At 43.8% G+C, this 24178-nt stretch overlaps 1 protein-coding gene across 4 annotated transcripts in view; it reads left to right on the top strand.

Annotated features, from left to right (window-relative positions):
* Window positions 1–23898, top strand: part of MAD1L1 (mitotic arrest deficient 1 like 1) — an 860690-nt gene extending 836792 nt beyond the window's left edge. For 3 of the 4 annotated variants that reach the window (XM_020975224.2, XM_020975225.2, XM_020975228.2), the window contains one exon: window positions 22889–23898. In XM_020975224.2, the coding sequence (XP_020830883.1) occupies window positions 22889–23047 (159 nt within the window). In that variant the 3' untranslated portion in view covers window positions 23048–23898. The remainder of the gene's footprint in view (window positions 1–22888) is intronic. The other variant, XM_020975227.2, reaches the window with a different exon arrangement.
* The last annotated feature ends 280 nt before the right edge of the window (window positions 23899–24178 follow it).

Here is a 24178-nt window from a genome sequence, read left to right as displayed (position 1 = left end):
TGGAGTCAGGAAGACTCATCTTCCTGAGTTCAAATCTGGTCTCAGACACTTATTAGCTGTGTGACCCTGGGCAAATCATTTAATCCTGTTTGCTTCAGTTCCAATATGTAAAATGAGCTGGAGAAGGAAATGGCAAACTATTATAGTATCTTTGCAAAGAAAACCCCAAAAGGGATCATGAAAGGTCAGATACGACTGAAAAATGACTGGATGACAACCACCAATAGTGTGATGTAGGGAAAAGATTCCTAACTTAGACATCAGGAGAGTGGAGTTCCAGTCATGCCTTCATCACTAACATGCTCTGTGACCTTGAGTCAATCACTTTTTACCCATCTGGGCCATATTCTTTTAATCTGCAAATAAGTGAGTTGGACTAGATAACTCCTAAGAGAGCCCTTCCAACTCTAGCCTTCTAAAATTCTAGATAGTATCAAATTTGAACCTGTTATTCTCACTCATTCCAATCCTCTTCCTCACCTCCCCCAGGTAGGATGCCCAGGACTAAAGATGCTCCCTTTCCAAAGGCAGTAAGCTACAGGAGCCAGGACGTGCCCTGAAAGAGAGCATATTTTTAAGAGCTCCAAGTGCTGATGCAATTGTCATTTGAATGGAATGGGGTTGCCTCAAGCCCCTGCCTAATTAGTTGCATGTTGCCCAAAGATCTGAACATTAAATTTTCATGCTGCTATGAAAACAGCCACCAATCACCCTGTCTTGCTTCGTTCCTGGCTGCTGCCTGTTTTCCAGCAGCATCTGGAGCTGAGAGAAGGCTCACACCAGGGGAGGCAAGCTAGTGATCTTCAAGTGTGTCTGAGAACATTAAGGCAGGGCCAGAGCCCAGATGAGCAGGATGGGAATATGCCAGCTGGTGCCAACCCTCGCATATAAGCCTGCCGGCAAAACCCATCCATTCGCGTGGCATCTGGGCAGAGGTTCTCCTGTTTCTCATAACGACTGCAAAGGGGCCTGCATAAATCTTCCTCTCTTCTCCTCCCCTCTCTTCCTCTTTTCCCCAGATTCCTTTATACCTCCAGCAATAGGAACCCCGCATAGCATAGTAACAGCTGGAGAAACACTAGCCTGTTAACTCATCAGCCACTATGCCTCCTAATAGAGCAAAGACTTACCTGAGGCCGAAAACTCAGGGTATTAAGTTGTTTTTCTTGCCCCAGTCTTATTCCCACCAAGAGAAGGTAGGTGGATCTCATTGAATTCCACATTTAAACAATAATAACAACTGAGTGGCTCAGTGGATAGAATGCTGGGCCTAGGATCAGGAAGACTTATGTTTGTGAGTTCAAATCTGGCCTCAGATACTTACTGTGTATCTTAGCTGTGTAATCCCGGCCAAGTAAGTCACTTCACTGTGTTTGCCTCAGTTTCCTCATCTGTAAAATGAGCTGGAGAAGGAAATATGCAAAACACTCCATTATCTTTGCCAAGAAAACCCCAGTGGGGTCCTGAAGAGTCGGATGTAACTGAAAAATGACTCAACAGCAAACAGTATCTTGGATAGAGGCAGTGTTAGTCATCTGGGCACAGTGGACGCTGAGGCCCAGGCCTGAGCAGCCTCGGGATAGTGGTAACGTCCCAGGACTATTTGGGAAACAGAAACACCACAGTTCCTGCCTGACTGTCTTCCCCCTTAGAAAGCACTGCCAGTGTCGGGACAGCTTAATTGAGCCAACAGGCAGTTTTCACAGCCTCTCAAAGCAAAGTCTAGAAAGGAAATGCCAGGAAATGAAGCTATGGCGAGGGAGCCCTGGACAGCTTCAAGAACCAGCCTTAGGATGGTGTTTCCATATCTCTTCTGATCTGTGACCCAGCAGGACCTTCCTGGGAGCAAAGAGAAGCTGTGTTTCTGTCTCCCTTGAGGACAGCCACCATCCCGTGGAATCTTACAGAAAGAACACCAGAAATTGTCTAGTCGATCTTCCCACCCCATGCAGGAGTCCACTCTACCACATCCCAAAGAAATGGTCATCCAGACTTTGCTTGCATACACCCATGGTGAGGAACTTACTACCTCACAAGTCAGTAAGCAGAACTTACTACCTCTTTCCATGGTCGGATAGCTCTGATTGCCAGAAAAGTTCTTCATATTGAGCCAAAATCTCTTTCCCTATAACTTTCCAGAGCTATAGCTATACATATATAACTATATATACGTATATCTGTATATTTGTGTGTGTGTATGTATGTGTATCACACACACACACATAGACATGCACAGGCTAAACACATATATTTGCATAGAAAGAAAACAGAAATAGGAAACATCAAGTAACTTTTAATTACAGACATGACCAAACACATTATATTCTTCAAGTATATTATGGCTTTTGCTTCACCAAGAACATGGAATCACAAGATCTAGATCTGGAAAGGACCCCAAGGATTATCTGGCCCAGCCTGCTCATTTTTAAAATGAGGAAACAGACTCAAGTGACTTGCCCAAGGTCACCCAATGTAGGTAGAATTTGAACCTGAGTTATCTGACTCCCAGTTCGTTTCTCTCATCCGTTTCACCACACTGCCCTCACACATAACCACATGTGCTGTCTCTCTCTCTCTCTCCTTCCCTCTCCCCCCTCCTCCCACTATTCTCTCATTTCTCCTCAATATCACCTCTTCCTCCCACAGTAAAAGTGGACAAGGACAGTTAAGAAAACTCAGGACATGAGAGCACACCAAGGATGTCTTTGTGATATACCATAACATTCCTATTATCCTCCATCCAAAAAAAGGGTAATTCTGACACCCCATGGAATATCTGAGACCTCAGGTGTGAGTAAGAGGAGGAGAGGCTTTGTTTCCTGCTTTCCTGTTCAGACACCTGGGCATTCTTTTGCGTCAAAGCCGACTTTCATTTGATGTTCACATTGTTGTAGATATCACCTATATCTCAGAGACTACACTTGGCCTTGGCACAAGACTCAGTTTTCCCAGGCTGGTTAATTCCACTGGTCATTAGAATCATAGGGTCCTAGGTTTTAGAGCTGAAAGAAACCTTACAGACCATCTAGTTTGACCTTCTCATTTTACTGAGAAAGCAGGGGACAGCTGGAGAAGTTTGGTAATTTACTGAAGATCATGCTGCTTGTGAATAGCAATGGGGGTGGGGGGAAGGTAAACCCAGGTCTTCTGGATTTGAGTCTAGTGCTTCCCCTCCCACACCACATGACCCATCTGTGTTCTGTGATGTGAAGTCATCATAGCAACATCTCAAATTCTCGCATGTGGTATAAGAAGATGGGTTTCCCATTATAGTCGTTGACATCAGAATGGACTTGGTTAGCAGCTTGTGGTACTCATTTGACTCAACATGGTAGCCAAGAACAAGGACAAGAAATTAAATGACCCGAAGTTGGTTGGAAGGGTCAGGCTTGAGGCACTATCTCCTAGCCTGCCGAGACAAATGGTCTTTACTTGAGCTAACATCAGTCAGGCAGTGAGAAAGTATCTGCTCAGTCCCTGGGCTACTTTTGTGACCTTTGGGATGTCAGTACTGGGAAGAGCTTTGGGAAGTGGTTCTTCAGCTGTGTCTAAGCGTCTCTATATACTCATTTTGGTCTAGGACATTCAAAGTCTGGGCTAAAATAGTAACAATAACAATAACCAGTATTTATATAGCACTTTAAGGTTTTCCAAATGCTAATATATGGATAATAATCCATGTATTATCTCATTCTCACAACAGCCCTTCTCTGATTTTACATATGAGGAAACTGAGGCAGAGGGAAGTTAAATGACTTTCCCAGGGTCACACAGCTTTGAGGTAATATTTGCACTCAGGTCTTCCTTACTCCAAGTCTAGCACTCTTTCCATTAAGCAGTTATAGCAAAGAACATACCCTCCCCTTAGACTCTTGAAAGAAGATTCCCTAGAAAAGAATGTGGTAGAGACCTGACCGGTCCAAGTGAATGGAGCCTTTGCCCACCAGTACACACCCAGGCCTCCTCCTCTGGACAGAGTCTCTTTTTGCTTTCCCATAAGGTATGCCAGAAGCTGGCAGGCCCTCTAATTCCTTCCACACAGGAATGGGCAGCCAGAATAAAGCAAAAGACTGAGTGTTAAATATGTTCCATAAATATTTCTAACCACAATCAACATGTCTTATGGGGCAATTTGTTTTTTAAAAATCACCCTCTAATTTTAAGTGAACAGCCCCTAATTATAGTGATTTACTAGCTACCTGGGAACCTGGTGATATTTGAACATGGCATAACGTTAAGGAGAGATTGATTGGTGCAGCATAATTCAGTTGGAGGATTCCGATAATATCGCAGACCAAGAAAGCAAAATTTAAGAAATTTGAGGCACCATGGTGTTTCAGAAAGAGCACTTACTGGCCTTAGAGTCAGAAGACTTGGGTTTGACTCCTGATTCTGCTCTTTCCTAGTTATGTGCCCTTGGGAAAAGCACTTTTTTCCTATCTCAGTTTCTTAATATGACAATAAGAGAGTTGGAGTACATGATTTCCAAGATTCCTTTCAACTCTAAAATTGTATTATTCTATGGCAGAGTGAATTGAAATCTAAGACTTCTGCATACAGCTCCAGGTTATCAAATATATTTTGGGGGTGGAAAATCCTCTTTCCTCCCCTACTTATACTTGCTTCATATGGCTTGTGGATAAAGTTTTTCAGTTTAATGACTGGATTAGTTGCCTCAACTTTTGAGATTTGAGAAATGGAAATATTACAATGAAATCCCCAAATTAGTCATTGAGATCTGTCTGCCTGCTAATATTCTGTATTAACCAGTCTGCTGTGAAGAAGACTTTGCTTTCTAGCCCAGAATGGACTGGATCTGAAATACCATCATTCCGGGGAGAAAGAAATCAGAGCTATTCTTAACCTAGAACACAAGGCTCGCTAAAGACCCAGGCACCATGAAAACAAGACAGAGACCAAGATCTGTAAGCCACCCAGTACTCAGTATAAACATGGTGGGAGAAGAGCTAAAAGAGCATCATAAAGGATCCATTTCTTATTCCTAACCCTCTCTTTCTCCCAAACCACAAGAATGCCAACTTTCTAAGCAAACACGTGCACATTAGACATTAGCCAAAGACCATGGCTGGTAATGCAATTAACTGGCTAACAATACTGACACCAGCTTTGGTTTGGACTTCAGCCTAGGCCCTGCACATATGCAAATCTGATCTGGTTCAGTTCCCAGTGGAGGCCGTTGGCTGTGCCTTTGTCCCCCCCCCATGCCTTTGCCCCGAGGCTCCCTTGCCTTCCCTGCCCCGCCCCCCTCCCTGACAGCTGCGCAAGGAGTGGCCCTTTCTGACATTTAGAAAAAATCTCAGAACCCAGTGCAGGAAGCAGAAATGAAAGGATTTTCTTGTTAAAAGGTCAAAGCAGTGTTTTTTTTAATTTTTGTTTAAAAATTGGTTTGTGTTGAACTATGACAGGGCTAAATGTATTAACAGGCAGTATGAACACAAGCAGCTGACTGGAGAAAGACCAAAGAACTGGTAGGAATGAGGAAAGCAGACAAGGGTACATGGAACCCACCTAGAAAGTGACAGCAGCAAGGATTTAGTGAGGTGCTCAGGTGAGGGAGCGTAGTCATTTAAATATCTTATTAAGGAAGTTTGTGAACTCTTTCTCTGGAGGATTTTAAAAACAGGGAACTTCTCCATTTAACTTGGATGGTTATGGAGCTAGCCCTGTTCGGGTAATTCAGTGACTCCTCAGGGTTTAGCCATCCGTAGTCTGATGAAGTTTAGCTAGAGAAAGATAGAAGGACAGAAAGGTCTTGGCCAGGATGTAACTAGGGGACCGAACAGAAAGTACGTGACCAAGGCATGCAAAATGGACTGATCAGCGTATAATGATGGAGAGATACACAAGTAAATAAGAGATGATCCCTACCCTCAAGGAACATCTAGTCTAGTTAAGGGAAGAAGATTTGCCTGTGAAAAAAGATAATGATATTGTACCATCTATGCCCAGAGCCAAGTGAGTTGCACAAGCAGTAAGTTCTCTAAGAGTCCAGTGAAGAGGAAGAGGACATTAAACTGAAATGACCAGAGAGGGCTTCAGTCGAGAGGCGGGAAGTGAGCTGAGCCTTAAAGGATGGGTTAGACAGACCCAGAAGAGGGCAGAGACCTTTCTAGGGAAGGGCAAAGACAAGAAAGTACAAGCAATGCTTGGGTGACAATGAAGAGATCGGTCCAGTTGGCTCCAAACCAACTTCAGCTGCTTTCTCCGAGGTTCCCAATGCTCTATTAACTGCCAGATCCATTGACCCGTTCTTACTTCTTATCCTTTTTGTCCTCTTTGCTTTTCACATTTCATATATTTCAGCATTTCACCCTGTTGACCACACTTGCCTCCTAGTTACTCTGCCCTCCTTGGTTTCTTTTTTTTCCCCCTCCCATCTATCTGACCACTCTCTGATCTCCTTTGCACAAATATCATCTTTGTCTCACCACTACCAGTTGTTATACCCTAGGGCTCTGTCTTGGGACCTCTCCTCTATTTCTAAAAGTCTCCCTGCCTCCATCTCATCTCCTTGGCTTTCATGATTATGGAAATGTAGATTGGCTCCTTGTGTCAACTTATGGAGTTAAGTGCTTATTTAGGGAAGAGCGTGGTCTGGCAGAATGTGCACTTAGCCGAGTCATAGAACCTAGATTCAAATTCCAGCTCTATCACTTGCTACCTAAGTGATCTTGGCTATCTATTAACATCAGTGGGTGTCTGTTTTCTCATCTATAAGATTAACGGGTTGAACTAGATGACCTATATTGAAGTTCCCTTCCAGCTCTAAATGTATGTATGTTCCAGTGGGCCTGTGCAGTCCACATCATCAGCTGCTGATTGGATATTTCCAGTTTAATGGCCTATAGACATCTCAAATCCAAAACAGAATTCGTTTATTATCTTTCTTTTTTACTTTTTTATTATAAACTTAACAAATACAAAATTTCTATATGCGAAAAAAAGGAGAGAAAAGGCCTATAAGTGAAACCTTGAATCTCTAAGCTACAGCGTGGTTTTCTAAGTATATTCACACTTGAAAGTACTAACATTGCCCTGTTTGTCTGTGTTCCTTTCTGAATTTCCTTCTACTATTTTTTGTATATTTTTTGTTTCATTGGTGCTTATTTTTTTTAATTACTATCACTACCCATGCACTCTCCTCTCCCACCCAATAAAATACAACCCTTGTAACAAATAAGTATAATCAAATATAGATAGTCAGACCACATCTGAAAATGTACGTCACACTCGAGCAAAACAAATTCACACGTTGGCCACGTCTGAAAATGTCACACTCCACACCTCTAGTCCATCCCCTCTCTCCTGAGAGGTGGAAGCATGCTACGTCATCAGTCTTCTACAGTCATGATGGGTCACTGCCTTGTTCAGAGTCCTTAGGACTTTGAAAATTATTTTCTTTTACATTGTTTTAGTCCTAATATAAACTGTTCTGGTTCCACTCACTTCACTCTTCATTAGTTCATGTATGTCTTCCCAGCTCTCTGTGTTTGTCCCTTTTATCTTTTATAATATTAGCTACTACTTAACTGTTAGGCACCCGCTTGGTTTCCAGTTCTTTGCTACAACAAAAAATGTGACTGTTAATATTTTTGTGCGTGTGGGTCTTTTCCCTTTATCTTTCATTTCTTTAGGGCATGTGTCTGGTAGAGATATTGCTGAGTCAGAACATATGTAGAGTGTAGTGACTTTGGGGATATAGTTCTGAATTGCTTTCCAGAATGATTGGACCAATTCATAACTCCAGCAGTACATTTAGTGTGCCTACCCTCACATATTCCCTCTAATAAATCCCGTCTTCTTTTTTCTCATCTTGGACAATCTAATGAGTGTGAGGTGGAACCTTACAGTTGTTTTAGTTGGTATTTTCCCCTTATCATTAGTTATTTAGAACATTTTTATATAATTGTTGATTGCTTATATTTCTTCTTTTGAAAACTGCCTGTTTTCCTAGCACTTGGCCACTTATTATTGGACAGCTTGGTAACACAATGGGTAGAACACCACACCTGGAGTCAGGAAGACCTGAAGTCACATCTGGCCTCAGATGTTTACTAGCTGTGTGACTCTGGGCAAGTCATTCAACCCTGTTTGCCTCAGTTTCCTCAACTGTAAAATGAACTGGAGAAGAAAATGGCAAACCCACTCCAGTATCTCTGCCAAGAAAACCCCAAATAGGGTCATAAAGGGTCAGACACCACTGGAAAATAACTGAACGACAGTTGGGGGAAGATGTCTAACTCATTATCTTTTTCCCCCAGCCCTCCCCTTTTCTGGTCTTTGAGGGTACCACCATTCTTCCAGATTCAAAACCTCAATCATCCTCAGTTCTTGCTTTTCTCTCACTCCTAAAATTAATCAGTTGCCAAATCTTGTCAGTTCTTCTACCACAAGGTTACCTCACATCTGTTCCCTTCTGTACGTGCACATGCCCACCATCCTCATTCAGGCCTTTGTCATCTCTTCTCTGGTGTATTGTAGTAGCCTCCTAATTGAGGTCTCTTCATCCAGACTCTCTACTTTCTAACCCATGCTCCCCGGATCTACCACATTGATATTCCTAAGATGACAATCTCACCATGTCCCTGCTCTCCTCAAGATGCTCCAATGGGTCGGTCTTGCCTTAGGTAGTTCTTAACTTTGGGGTCCATGAACTCATTCTATAAGTATTTTAATAACTGTATTCCAGTGTAATTGGTTTCTTTGTAAACCTATGGTGGTTTATCTCACACATTTAAAATGTGCATTCTGATCAGGGGTCCAGAGGCTTTACAAACTTGCCAAAATGCTCCACAATACAAAAAACATTAAGAACCCTCATTTTAGGATAAATACAAACTCTTTTGTTTGGCTTTGTAAAGCCAGTTTGCAATCTAGCAACTGCATCTACTTCATGCATGCTACATTCCAGTAAACCTTGCCAGCTTGCTTTTTCCTGTACGTGACATTCCATCCTTTGTCATTGACCCATCACATCCCACGTGCTAGAAGGAACGCTCTCCTCACTTTCACCTATTAGAATCTGTAGCTTCATTCACACGTTAACTTAAATGCCACCTTGTATAGTAATCACATCCTGAGCCCTCTAGTGCTAGTACTCTCTCCTTAGAAATTACTTATTGTGTATTTTCTATTTAATTTTCTATGTTCATGTTGTTTCTAACAGAATGTAAATCCCTTGAAGTCAAAGACTATTTTGTTTTTGTCTTTGAAACCTCAGCACCTGACACAGGGGAGGGTAGATTGGAACTGATTATCCAGGCCCCTAGAAGACTGGTTAAGAAAGTAGGACTCTATCTTATAGGCGATCAGGAGCCATTGAAGGTTTTTGAGAAAAAGAGTGACCTGATGCGAGTACTGTTTTTGGAAGATTGATCTAAGCATATTGCTATTCTATTAGAACATCAGGCAAATGTCCTCCAAAATGGTATTAACATACCTAGTAAGACGCTTGGTTACTGTGGCTCTGAGACAGTTCGTGCAAAGAATCCAGTCATGGACTCAAATAAAGTGTTATGTTCCCACAGGCAGCTGTATCTTCCATGTCCCTGCAGAAGTTAGAGCCTTACATTGCTGGCACACTCAAAAAACTGGGCTCACATTTGGAGAAAAGGGAAAGTCACCTGCCTTCTTCCCCCCGCCCCCTCAATCGCTATGAGGATTCTAATGAAATCGGTCTATTCCATTATTGGATAACTCTAATTGCTAGAAAATTCTTCTTTGTGTTAAATGAAATCATACTCTGTAGCTTCTAGAATGCCGCCTCCCTCATCTTCAAGATAGCCCAACACATCTAGGAAGATAGCTGTCATAGAATCATTGAATATCAGTCAGACTTATAAGGGCACTTGGGTATGATAATCTAGAGGGGGAAATTGAGGCATATGTTAAATAGCTTTTTAAAAATAGAGGTCCCTGGGTAATAGGAAGTAAAAAATATGGGACTAGACTCATTACGAAAATATTAGCAGTGAAAGACAGAAATTGGGGAGGGGAGAAATGTGATGATAATGTCCAGGTGGAAGGAGAGTATAACCCAAGCAGGGCTCCAACGTCATCAGGGAAGAGCAGTACAGAGGGGACCAGCCAGGGGGAAGCAGTCCTGGAGATGTGTGAGATATAGATAGATAGATAGAGATATGTGTGAGATATATAGATATATGGATATGTCTGTATATGTGAGGTATACCTATGTATCTCACACATCTCGAGGACTGCTTCCCCTGGTTTGTCACTTACATATATATAGAGAGAGAGATACAGATATATCTGCATGGGTGTTTTGTATATCCTATAAGTGTGCATTTTAATGAATATGCCTCGATTGCTTTTCTCTTGTCTTTGTATCCCTGCTGCGTAGCCTAACTTTGGAGAACTGTTTCTGGACCCATAATGGTACTGAATCCACTCCCTCTTCCTAAGAGATATTCTGCTCTGGGCCCAAACATGTAGTCTAACCAGGTTCCATCCTGGGGGAGCCTGGCCCTTTAATGAAAGAGGGGCTAGGCTACCTTTTCTCTCACCCTTCTTAAACCCAACCCTGGCACCTAGAAACAAATTATTTAAGGCTTACATGTAGGGTTTCCCCAAAAGGGGGAGTAGAAAGATACTGAATGTATAACATGAATCAGGTATGAGACAGGTATTTATTTTCTACACATAAAACAAATGCCAAAACGTAAACAATTCTCAAAAGAACACATAGATATTAAGACTTAAACTAAACAAGTGGCTGTTCTAAGTACACACAGCTGGGAGATTGAGCCTTAAAACCGTCTCATGGTAAAGTGGTTTGCAGGACTGTTGATTAATAAGCATTTTACATTTCACCTTGGTTCTTGCCCATTCTCCCTCAAAGTCCATGACTAGTGTCAAGGCAGTCAGGGGGCTTCAGCTCCTCCTCTTGCTAGTGGTTGACTTCTGTGATTCAGAGAAACTTCCTTGTCACCCCCACTCATTAGGCTCAAGACCTTTGGACCTCTCAAACTTGAAAAGTTACCTCCAAAGCCACCATCTCCCTTGAAAATGATGTTCAGTAATCTAGTCAGGAAAAGAAATAGCAGAAAAGGCAGCCAATGCAAACTCACATCCATATTAGTTTAGAGGTGAGATGGACAGGAAAGAACATGGCCCATTCCCCTATCCCCCCAAACTCCCTCTTGGGGAATCTCAGAGACAGAACACATGCTACATGCCACATAGGAAAGTTGAAGCAAGAAACTGAATTTGAAGCTATCTCTTCTTTCAACTGTCCCCGCACCCTGACCCCCTCCCCCTGTCATGAAGGGGATGGGTTGGGACAGAGAGAACTGACAGACCACTTATGGTTTCCTTTATCATGCCAAAGTGCCAGGCCGTTTCAGCACTGGGTCACCATAGGGCTGGGGGCAGCCTCCCCAGCACATCCAGAGGCTCAGTCGCACAGGTGGATAGCAGGAAATAGGCAGGGAACATCTGCATGTGATCTGGACGGCCCATGTTATATTAGCACGTAGTCAGTGCTTTCAGAGTACCTGCTGATTAAGAGAGAGAGAAGAATATTGCTTTGTCCCAGTTGATTGAGTACTGATTGTAAGAAATGTGGATCTTGAAGGGAAGGAACTAATAAGTAGCTCAAGAAGTTTCATGAAACCGTAAAAGAGGAAGGCGAACTCTTAAGACTCCGTGAGTGCTGCGGCCTCGCATATGGATCCAGGTGTTTCTCAGCTGTGCCTCAGGAGCAGATGCAAGGGTGAGACATGTCTCATGAGAAGAAGCAAACACAGAGGAATCCTAGCCATCAGGCCTGGGTGAGAGGAAGCCATGTCTCCATATCATCGCAGTACCTGATAGAGGTGCCCATTTCTCACCTGGGCTGGCGGTTGGCTTAGGGGTGCCACTGACGCACAGCTCAGCAGTTTTACTCCATTATTCCAGCTTTCCTGCCTCCTTGGGGAGAAACCGCCACTGCCGAAGTACTGATCCATCCTAAAACAGGGTTAACTCTTTGCATGGGAACACTGGCTCCCATGGTCTGCTCAAAGAACTTTTCAGCTAGAGAGGTTCCATTTGGCTGGTTCTCTATAACAACGAAGCAGAAAAAGGAAAGGAAAAAAAAAATAAGACTTATGTGGAAGAGCTGTGTCGCTAGCTGGCGGAGCCAACCCTGAGCAGAGCATCCCTCAGGAGGCCCTGTGCTCCAAGCCGTTCACCCGTTTCTGATATTCTGCTGTCTGACTGCTCTGCTCACACATCCTCCAGGAGACAAGTAGGCTTTACGATAACTTAGCATTCTTGGAAACAAAGAACAGTATGTCTCGCGATCTGAAAAATGAGGGGGTTGAACTAGATTTGTTCTAAGGGCTCTTCTCGATCTAAATCTTAATGACGAATAAGACTATCTTCAAAATCTGATTCTGAAAGCCCCTGTTGTTTTTATAGACCCGCGAGGAGACCCATCCCCTCTGCGGCCAGCCTCACTGAAGTCACGTCAACTGAAATTTCAGAGTCGAAAGATTTTTGTCATGTCTCACCTGAGTCCCTCATCGTTCACTTTAAGTCCATTTTCTTCCCTTTGGGGATAATGGAGAGTAACAGCCCTCTGCTACAGTTGGGCCTTTGCTTGGTTAATCCTTTATGGACTGACTCAAGGATACGAATCGTTGCCTCTTCAGGCTTCTCTTCCCACAGATCTTGCCTTTTTGCCCTTGCAGTCCCTCTGACTTTCAAGGGATCTTTTGCAAGTTCCCTTCCAAATGACCATGAGCAAATCGGACTAGAAAGCCCAGCTGGTTTGAGAAAAGGAACACTAGGAGCTCACGAGATTTTTGTCTGTGTGCTCTAGCTTCAGCCACTGCATTCCAAAAAGTAAGTAGGATGGCCACAATGTCATTTTTCTACTAAATATTTCCCCGTTCCCTCATTTTCAAAACCCTTCCTATCCCACTGCTGCTTGGTTTCCCCCACCCCCATCCCCAGCTCTCTGAGACTAAGTAAGGCACTTGGCTGCCGTCAGCATCAGCAAATTAGGACTCAGAAAGGATAGAGACTTTATCCTTCTGTGGAGGAAAAACCAACAGCTCAGTGACTGAGCTGCACACAGCTCTCCCCAGCATTCACCTGCCACGATTAACTTCAGATCCCGCTCAGACCTGCCTCTCCTGCACAGATAGATAAATAGGGTAGAACAAATAGAAAGGGTAGACCAATTTGATGTTACCTGCCTCTCTTAAAAGGGCTGAGTGCTGACACACAGCTTTATCTGGAATGCAGGTCTCTGCCTTCCAAAACATAGATATAAGAGAAAGAAAGCCTTGAATAATTTACCAATTTCCAGGGTCAAAAAGAAGACTTAGAATGTTGTCTTTCCTCTTGGGGGTGGCTAAGCCCAGCCCAGCCCAGCCCCTTGGAAGAGATGCAGTTGTCTGCCCACATCTCTTTTCTCTAAAGAGGGTCGGTCAGGGATTTTGTGCTACTCCGCATACCCCTCTTGTCTCCTTCCCTCCTCCCCCCCACCCCCAGCATCCCCTGCTCATGCATAAAGAATCAGGGAACTGTGTCTGATCTGACCACCAACTGAGCTGGATAACTAGACCACTTCAGGCCTAGCATGGGGTGGGAGCTGCCTCTCCACACCCTCTGTGTTTTGCAGAGAGCCATGGGAATGAAAGGAGCGTGCCCACGGGGCACCGTTTAGTTGTTGAGTCAGTCTGCAGTCTGGTACAGGTTACAAAGAAAAAGAATTTCCCCAACAGGCTCTGGCACATTGCAGGTGACAGGCCAAAGGGCCATCGTGTGTTCCATTCCTCCAGGGCGTCCCTTGGAGTCAGTTAGGAAAAAGACACTGGGACGGTCTATGGGGAAGGCCCAGTACAGTTTCTGTTGTCTTGTGCACACACTGCGTGTAGAACTCTATGTTGGGATATTTGGGGAGGCCCAAAGAAACTGTTGAATTTGCTCATGTAATGGGGTGAGTGCTGTCTCATAACAAAGAACTTTGCTTATTCTCACCTCTTTCAAAAAACTCATCCCTCTGTTCCTGTTCTCTCCTCTGCTCCTGTCCCGAGTATCACTTAACTCTATGCCCCCTCTAATACAGGTACATGGCAGACGCTGTGAAAGGGAGACCGGGCAGCCGAGATCCACTGAGGTGCTGCTCTTTAAAATCTAAAAGAGCAGGGCTGCCACTATCAGCCTTACCCCACCCCTTCTTCCTCCTAGTAGGCTTTGAAAGATAGCAGTGATGTTACAGAAGGAGCACTGGGCAGGCTGTCAGGACACTTGTATCCTACTCCTAGTCCTACCATAAACTAGCTATGTGATCTTCTGCAAGTCACTTCCCCTCACTGGGCCTCAGTTTCCTCATTTGTCAAATGGGAGGGCTTGAACGCTATGATTTCTAAGGTCCCTTCCAGTGCTTACAGTCTATGATTCTGCGGTCTGATCTTAGAATATGAGATCCTGTAAACTCTTCCTAGCCCCTCTCCATGTGACAAGTTCATCTTTGATGATGTTATACTTTTTGCAATTAGAAGTTACATTTACAAAAAGAAAATTAGTTCAGGATCCAAAAATCACAAAACTGGAAACTAGCCAGTTTCTTGGAGTCTCTGAGCTTGTCTAACCCCCAGCAAACCGACCCCTACCCCTAGCCTAGCCAGCCACTCCTTTTTGCTTTCTCCTCATCTGCTTATCCCTTTTAGGACCTTTCTGCAACCATCTTGCACCAATTTATTCTGGTGTTAGCACCAGGAGGGGCCTCAGTGATTATTTTCTCCAACCCACTCACTTTCCAGAGAAAGCATCAGATCCAGGGAGGTGAATTAACTTATTCAAGGTGACACAGGGCACTGATCATAGGATTATGGCCTTAAAGCTAGAAGAGACCTTAAAGGCCAACGAGTCCAACCCTTTCATTTTATAGATGTGGAAATGGAACTTCAGAGAGGCTAAGTGACTAAGTGTCAGAGGTGCGACTTGAACCCAGGTCTTCCAGACCTTAAGTCCAGCACTTTGTCAGCTGTGCCATGGCATTTATCAGGCAATGCCAGCACTAGAACACAGGTTTCTAATCTGTTGTCACGTATTTAGAATGCCCTTCCTACCCCTATCTGTCAACCTATTTATCTCCTAACTTTCAAAATCTTTCTTAAAATCTCACCTCTAGGAATTCTTCCCTGATTCTTCAGGTGTATATTCAATCACATTTATATATTTGCTGGGCAAGTCATTTGACTTTTTTACCCTCAGTTTCCTTACCTGTACAATTGGGGTAATAGCACCTACTTCACAGAGTCATTGTGAGGATGAAATGAGTTAATAATGCAGAGTACTTTGTAAACCTTAAAGCAATATATAAATGTTAATTATTATTATAATCAGCAAACATTTATTAAGTGCCTATTATGTACAAGTCAGAATGCCAGTTACTGAGAATACAAAGATGTACATGACATAGACCTTGTCTGTGGAGCTTACAATTTAATAGGGAAGAAGACATATATTTAAATAACCATTTATAGGACAAAATGAGAGACACCCAAGTAAAGAGGTATGAAAAATCGAAGAAGGGAGAGAGAAAGATCACTGTCACCTGGAAGGGAGGGGAAGTGAGATGAGGGGGAGGCATCAGGGAAGGCTTCGTGAAGGAGGTGACATCTGAGTTGAGCCCTAAAGTTAGAAAGGACCTTCAAAAGATAGAGATAGAGAGAGTCCATTCTATATATGAAAGGAAAGCATGGGGAAAGTCATGGAGACAGGAGAGGATAGGGCAAGAGTAGTCCAGTTTGAGTGGAATATAGAGCATATAAAATAGAGACGTACAAGATAAAGCTAGACAGTGTAATTTGAAACCAGATTGTGGAGGACCTTAGATGATACCGGATCAGGAGGTGATACTTTATTGGGTAGTCAGAGAGGAGCCACTGAGAATGTTTGAGTTGAAGAAGGATATGATGGAGAATTGGGGTGGGGGGAGAGACAGGAAGGAGGGAGAAAATTTGGAACTCAAAAATTTTTTAAATGAATGTTAACAATAAAAATGAATTAGGAAGAAAATAAAAACATGTAAACTTTGGGAAAAAATTATATGATGAGAGCAGCATATTAGAAAGATTATTTGGGCAGCAGTATAAAGTGTGGATCAGAGAGGAGATGGACCAGAGGCTAGAATATCAATTAGGAGACAAAGGCAATAAGTCCGCTTGAGAAGAGATGAAGGCATGAACAAGGATGATGACAATGGGGGTGCAAAGGAGGGTGGAGATACAAGACAGAACTCGGCATGTGATTAAATGAGGGGGACGAGCAAAGGCAGTTCATTCCAACGTCATGGCCCATGGTTATGAGTGGAAAGAGTGGTGTCATCAGTAAAATAGAGAGGCTGGGAGGGATGTGTTATGGAGGGGAAATGATGAGTTTGGTTTTAGGTGTACTGACGTAGAGGTGCTGACAGGCCATCCAGGTAAGGATGTCCAGCAGGGAGCTGGCACGTAATATTTTAGCATATCACTGGCCAACTTTGCAACCACTGCATATTCTCTCCACTCCCCAGGGTTATGTTCATGAGTGGATGTACTTCTGTATATAGCCAGCTTAGTTTGTAATAGCTCCACTTATGTCCCATCTAATACCCTAAGAAAGTGGAAGGCAGAAGGACTCCTCTTATCAAAAGGCAGCGAGGGGAGAAAACTTCAATTCAGTTCAAGTTCAATTCTACAAACACTGAACACTCATCACTAAAGAGAAGTAGGGAAAGACTGGAAAGCAGCCTAAGGTTTGGGTCCAAGGTCAGAGCCAGATTAGGACAGTTAAACAGATGGGAGCAATTGCTGGTGGGAGACCTTTTCTTCTCCTACCGCCTTCATATGCAGATATATGAGGAAGTGTAGAAAGCTGGCCCAGAGACATCTGGGACAAGTGAATGATCTGTAAATCTGGTGGAGACTTTGAAGTGAGGAGAGGGAAGGTCAGGAGATTAGGGAATCTCTCGATTTAATTCCTTGGCTTCTCTGAGTTTGGCATTGTTGTTGTTGTGTTGTGTCCATGACCCCATTTGGGGTTTTCTTGGCAAAGATACTAGGGCAGTTTGCCATTTCCTTCTCCAGCCCATTTTATAAAGAAACTGAGGCAAACAGAGATAGGTAACTTGCCCAGGGTCACACAGCTAGGAAGTATCTGAGACCAGATTTGAACTCATATCTTCCTGACTCCAGGCCTAGCACTTCATCTGTTGCCTGGAGTTTGACCTAGGGAGAGGTAAAATGGCTCCTCAGGCAATGCAACTGGAACAGTGTTGGGACCCAGATCAGAGACTCTTTACGGTAATGGGAAGCTCTGTAATTGCCTCCAGCGCCTGCTGTGCTCTCTCTCTTGAGATCTGTCGTGTGGACATACAGACATACCTACATACACGCATACATTCAACGGTGCTGCTTTACCCTGAGGACCAGGGGACCCTTCCACGTGGCTTGCAGCCTAAACCTCGTGTTCTCTCCCCCATTAGAAGATGAGCTCCTTGAGAGCAGGGACTGACTTTTCTGTTTGTCTCACTGTCTTAGCACAGTGTTGAACATAGTGCTTAATAAATATTTATTCATTCGATATTTATCAAATGTGTGTTACATATAAGGCGATGTAATAAATGCTGGGGAGAGGGGAAAGGAGAGCCAATGATGTGAATGAAATAAATTTCCTTCCCTCAAAGAGCTCACAATCTAGTAATGAAGCTAAGGCAAGGAAACAAATTTAACCTACTTCAATTCATTAAAAATTAAAGTGCCCTCTAGGTCCACCACGCTGCTGAGTACTGGGGAAACAAAGATAGGAAAAAAATGCCAGTTTGCGCCCTCAAGGAATCTACACTCTAGTAACTAGGTAGAGCATGAAAGCATAGCAAGAGAGGTTCAAATGAAGTGCTCTGTTAGGATGCTGGTGAAAGAAGTTTTGACAGAGGAGATCAAGTATAGGCTTCTTGGGAGAAATGGTATTTGAGCCAGTCGTTAAAGGTCGGGTAAGAATTGGGTAGACTGAACTGAGAAGCTTATTCCTGAACATCTGTTTTAGTGAGTTATGCTGTTCCTAATCTGAGAATTCTTTATCATTCCTTACTCCACCAAGAGTCTCCTGGACTCCCAGCAGTCTCCAGACTTTCAGGCCAAATTCCATTTATTATTGGCCCTCCAGGGAGTGACTTCTGCACAACGTCACTGTGCCACCTTGTGGTGGTACCCTGCTCCTCCCCTTATCCTTCTCTACATCTACAGAAAAGTTTCCTAGAGATGGAAAACACAAAGTTGGCAGGCTGGTCTTCCATTTGTATATGCTAATATAATATACGTAGGCAGAAATTCTAGTGCCACACCTAAGATCTTCTTTGCTTAATTACTTGATAAATCCTGACTTGAATACTTTGTGTGACCTTGAACAAGTCATTTCATTTCTTTGGTCTCTGTAAAACAGAGCTATGAGGTTGATGCACTACCAGTTTCACAAGGTGGTTATGAGCAGAGTGCTATGGAAACACGATCATCACCATTGCTAACGTCTTCCATGTTCCCTGTTCCCCTGCCATATCTTTACCACGCTGCTCACCCCAGACTTGACTCAGAGTCATGGCATCTTTGGAAGCCAGTGGGCAAAGCAGAGTCAAAGAGAGCCAGCATTTAGTAAGTGCCCACTCTGCAGTGTAGTAGAAAGGTCACTAGACTTGAAGCCAGGACATCTGGGTGCTCATGCTGTCCTTTGGGAACGTCCCATCCCCTCTCTGAGCCTTAGCTTCCTCATCTGTGATGAGCTCTGAGGTCCCTTCCAGCTCTGAATTCTTGCAGAGGTAAGGTGCTGGTGCCAGACATCTGAATCATAAAGTTAGAGCAAGAGGAGACCTGAGAGGACATGTGGTTGGGCCCCTTCGTTTCACACTTGAGGAATCTGAGGCCTAGAGAGATTATGCCTGTGGCCCCAGAGATTTATTACATTGTGTCATATTAATAAGGGGAAAAACAAGGGAATATAGACAAGAGCACAGGACCTGGGTTCAAAGTCTGCCTCTGCTACATACTACCCATATGACCATGGACAAGTATTCATCACCTCTGAATGCCTCTAGATGCCTGATGTAAACTAAGGAATTGACCTAGGTGATCAGCAGGGTCCCCCTGCAATTCTAAATGTATAATCCTGTGGTTCCTCTCAAGGAACTTTCTGTCAGAGTTCAGTCAGAAGATGACTAGAGTATATATTAAGAACAAATGAAGGAAACAAGGGGTCACTATGAACCCATGAAAACGCAGTCTACCTGAAATTTGCGAGTCTTCCTTGCTGTAGAGTAAAACAAGTATAAAGATAGAAGAAAAAAATAATAAAGAGGAAAAGATAGGATTTGCAAGGGAAACAACTCAATCCTGACCTATTTAAACAATTTATTAATAATGAAAAAATGGGCAGAGCACAGCAAAATGACACTAAAACCAATTGAAATAATTTTGTACAAAAGTTTAATCAGTGTAGGTATAACTGTTTTAACAAGGTGACCAAAAGAGCCCAAAAAGCCACTATCAGCAAACACTTGGCATCCTTGACAAACCAGAGAGGGGGCCACCAAAAGCAACAGCAGTTTAGAATATTAAATTATTTGTAAAATTTTATGAAGAAAGATAATGGAAGATTATGAGCAATATTGCTTCATAAAGCACAGAGAAGTAGCAGGTAAAGCTAATTTAAATGAAGTTTAGCAAGAGATACAACTAGGTAGTCATCTCTAGTGCATTTAAGGAGGAAAATGGAAGGAGGTCCACAAACAAGAAAGAAGTAGAAAAGATTTGCAAATATTTTTATGACAGCTCATCAAGGATAGTAGAGCTACCATACTTGGACTCTGATATCAGAGTCACAAATGTATTTATAGAAATGGGAAAAACAGGACTAAAGAAGATAAAAATGGGGAAAACATCTGAATTAGATCAAGTGACATAAAGGAGATTTGTGCTGGAGGTGACACAACTGTAAGGACATTGAGGGATCAATTCACAAGGCTTCTGAAGGAGAGAAATAGATTAAAGGTATGGGGGGAAATGCACCTGTGAATACTACAAAAAAGGCCACCAAAAGAATAACAATAGCCACTGTCATAGATACACCTCCTTTCGCAGCTATACAAAAATTTCATGAGCACCATCTACACTAAAGCATCCTCAGTGAGGGTATTAGGGAAAAGAAGACTTTTGCAAACAATGTACCATTTTGCAAATTGATTAAAAGGCTTAGAGAATACAAGATTTTACTGTGCTTATTGGTTGATGATTGCTGAAAAAATATTTGATCAGGTAGAACAGAATGTTATCTTAAAGGTCCTCTTCCAACCAAAGTGTCTCACTTCCATACACGAAGACCATTCAGTATTCCTTGAAAAAAATATAACAAAGGTAACCTTGTTCAGTGATGCTGTCTCTGATCACAAAGATCACAACAGGCATAAGTCAGGGAGACATGTTTCACCGCTGTGATGGAAAAAAATACAGTGTCAAGTCTGAGGTAAAGAGGGATTCTCTATGGAAGATCAGATCCCAGATCTTCGCAGATGGCATTATTCTAGTTGCATCAAGTTTTGGGACATTTCAGAGTCTCCTAGAACAAATCTGTAACCACTCAAAAGAATTTGTCTTTACCATCTACACAGGAAAGACCAAGTGGATAAAAATATCTGTAGCCCAGATTGTGGCATGAAGTTGGATTGACAGCCCGCATGTCCATATAATTATATATCTGTGTGTCTGTATGTGTGAAACTTGATCATATGGAATAGACAATACAAATAGTCAATGAGTTGGACCCAGAATTTACGAGGAGAGTGAACTAGATCGTGAAATTGCCCTGTTCCTTTAATGACCCCAAACTTTTCTCAGAAAAGACACATCTTTTAAAATATTTTACAAGTAGTGTTGTATGACTGTGAGATATGGAATATAGATGTTTTGAAAGAATTAAAAAATGAATGTCACACAGAGCATTTGGTTGAAATGAGCAACCTGCAATGTAACAAGTGAGGATCTTCAAAGAATAAGAAGAGTAAAAGATGTCATAAGGGAAATGTATGATAAAAAAAGAAAATGGGCTTGTCGTGTGCCATGGTGGACAGTTTGAACGCTCTGCTGGCATCCTCGTGATGTCAGAACATGAGAAAGGCTTCCAGCAAGTTAGGTTGGCTGACCCACCTATGAGGAACTCATGAGAGGACATGAACAAGAGCTGTGCATTCTGAGCGAGCATAAATGGGTTGCAATCAGCATTGTTGGAGGGAACATCCAAATTGATGAAATGTAAGATCCATTTGAGTATGGTGCCAGCGTACAAAGAGTTTACTGTCAAAGCTGGATCAAACAACAGCTAGAATGCATTAAGCTGGCAAGGAGTAGAAGGGCATGTCTTTAGTACAGTAGCATACGAAGGGAAGAAGTGAAAGAAGTCTAGAAAGGTAGATACGGGTTAGAGAGTGGAGGTCCTGGAATGCCAGGCTGAGGAATTTGGACTTTATCTAGGGAGGAGGCTCTGGAGGAGAGGAAAGGGGTGGAAAGGGGATTGGAAGTTTTATTGGGACTCATTCCTATGAGAGAGAAAAGAATGTTTGCTTTTTTAGGTCTTAGGACATAAATGTTCATACATCTGGCAATGGGAGAGCTGTGGAGCTAATCCTCTTCCCACTCACATCTGCATTTAGGCTTCCTAGAACATCCATGGGTGTCCTGAGTTGTAGTTGTCTTCATTCAGATCTGCAGAGTTACCAGCAGCCCTAGGTTTTATCAATGAACAAATGTATATTGAGTGTGGGGTAAGTGGAAAATGGAGAGGCCTAGGAGACAGGAATCCTGAGGTTTGATCCTGGCCCGGCTGCCAGCCACAGTTGTGTGACCCAAGCAAGATGCTTTCCCATTGCAGACCCCAGCTTCCTCCTCTGACAAGTGAAGAGGTTGGGCTAGGCGACCCCCCAAGGTCCCTCCCGGTGCCAACAGTCTATGAATTGAAATGAACTTCATTTCCTTTGGCTGAGCCCAGCTTCCCAGGAAAGCAGCCTCCCCAGAGCAGCCCGGATTTGTGTTTCTTGCCTGGATTGGCACCTGTTAATGTTTTAGCCCCTGGAAACTGCATTTTCCCTTCTTGAGGCAGTTTAGACGCCCTTCCTGCCACCAGGCAACTCATTACACAGGCCAGGTTCACACAGGGGGGGATTGTTTAGAGATCCTGGAAATGCAGAAGTTTAATAATAATGGTCCAGTTTGACTCCACGTTGCACACCTGCTTGGCAGTGGTTACCGCTACCTTGATTAGGCTGTGATCTACGCAAATGATGACTCCATGGTGAGGGAAAGGCAGTGTTCCATCACAACTGTGAGGAAAGAAAGGCATTACCAGCATACTAACATATCTGTCATCTCCCCTCTCTTCACCCCTCTGCACCAACCCTTCTCTTTATTTGTTCGTATTTCCTTATCCTCTCCCTACCCCCTGCTCTCCCCCTTTTTCTGCCGTTTTCCTCCCTCTCCTTTTCTCCATCCTCTCTCCACTTGTCCTTCCCCTTGCCTCTTTTCCTTTCTGTTTCTTCACCTGTTCTCCTTCCTCTCTTCCCTATATCTCATCTCTCCTTTCCATTCCTTCCCTCCTCCCCCTTTTCCCTCTTCTCCCTTTTATCTCCTCCTGTCTGCTCCTTGCCCAAACTCTACCTCCTCTCTTTCCCTGTTTTCCCTTCTCCTCCCCTCTTTACCTCTTCATCTTTTGTCCATGTCTTCTCCCATCTCATCTTTCTTCCAACCTTCTCTCCTCACCTACCCTTCCCTCTCCCTTCTCCTCCCCTTTCTTTTCTTGCTTTTCACTCCTCTCTTTTCTGATTTCTCTGCAGGCCTCTAACCCCTCAAGAACCAAGATGCAACTTCTGGAGACGGAGTTCTCCCACACCGTCCGTGAGCTCATCGACCTCCATCTGCTGCAGCAGGACAGCATCCCTGTGTTCCTCAGCTCAGTGACTCTCGACCTCTTCAGCCGCCAGACGATCACCTAAGCCAGCCTGCCGGGTTGGAATCCCAGTGCCTTAAGCAACCCAGAGGCCACAAGAGCTTTAGCCCGCCACCCCCTGCCTCAGCCCCTCCTCTTTGTCCCCCGCTCCAAAGGTTTAAAATATCCCCCATTTTCAAAGTGATTTTAAGAGGATAAGGATAGAGCAAGTGGCCTTGCTTTTTCAGATTCCATTTGTCTCACCCCCCACTGCTGTCCCAAATATCCTTTCCTGTCCGGCTTGACCTAATCCTGTCACCCTCGTTTTTGATATATATACATCACCATCTGTCACTTCCCCAGATATCACTGCAGAGCAGCGCGTGCAGCTATCTCCAGGGCCTCTTCTCTTCCTCCATCCCCTTTCCTGGGTTATTTCCTTGGCCCCAACAGATGGCAATAGCCCCAGAGCTAATTGGTGCCATCTATGAGCTCATTGCTTAGGGAGCAGCCCTTTGGGGCAGTAGAACAAGCACACCATGAAGCCACCACCAGGAAGCTGACCTCTGGGGCCTTTACCTCGTGCTCCTCATTGAGGTCACACCAGAGCCAGGTCTCCTCCTCCCATTTCAATGTGCCTTATAGATGAAGCTTAGGTCTCTCTTGGGTTTTTATGTCTGGCCTTCAAGCCAGATTCTTGGAAGGGAGAGAAGAGAGTTAAGGGGTTGACCAGCTGCAATGGGACCCTGTGGACTTGTCCCCTCTGCCTTTGTGGGCCCCCCTCCCCCACCTCATGCTCCACCTCCTCCATCAGCACACACACCCTCCCCCACCTGCCCCCGACGATTAGGGAAACACGCTGTGATGAAGCATTTGTTTGTCACTGAATATCAATAAAGTTTTCTTCTGCCCCCTACAGCTCCCATCCTGTCCAGGGCCATGTGTGTGTTGGTCTGGGGTTTCTGCTTCACCTGCATCCATAGGCAGTAGTTGAAATGTAGCAGCTGGGGGGAGGCCCAGGGAGAGGGGTGGGGAAGGGAAGGGTAGCCGCTCTAACTAGGTGAAACTCAACGAGGGTAAATGGGGATGAGTGGACTCTGAGTGGCACGTGAAGACAGTCCTACCCAGAAAAGTTTCACTCGGGGCAGGCAGCCCATTCCCCACACTCCAGCCTAACTAAGTTTCCCAGGGGTGGTTG

This window comes from Phascolarctos cinereus, unplaced genomic scaffold (assembly GCF_003287225.1).
Source record: "Phascolarctos cinereus isolate Bilbo 61053 unplaced genomic scaffold, phaCin_HiC Scaffold_4;HRSCAF=312, whole genome shotgun sequence".
NCBI lineage: Eukaryota > Metazoa > Chordata > Mammalia > Diprotodontia > Phascolarctidae > Phascolarctos > Phascolarctos cinereus.
The sequence above is the reverse complement of the archived record's forward strand: the minus strand, read 5'-3'. Positions and strand labels throughout refer to the sequence as shown.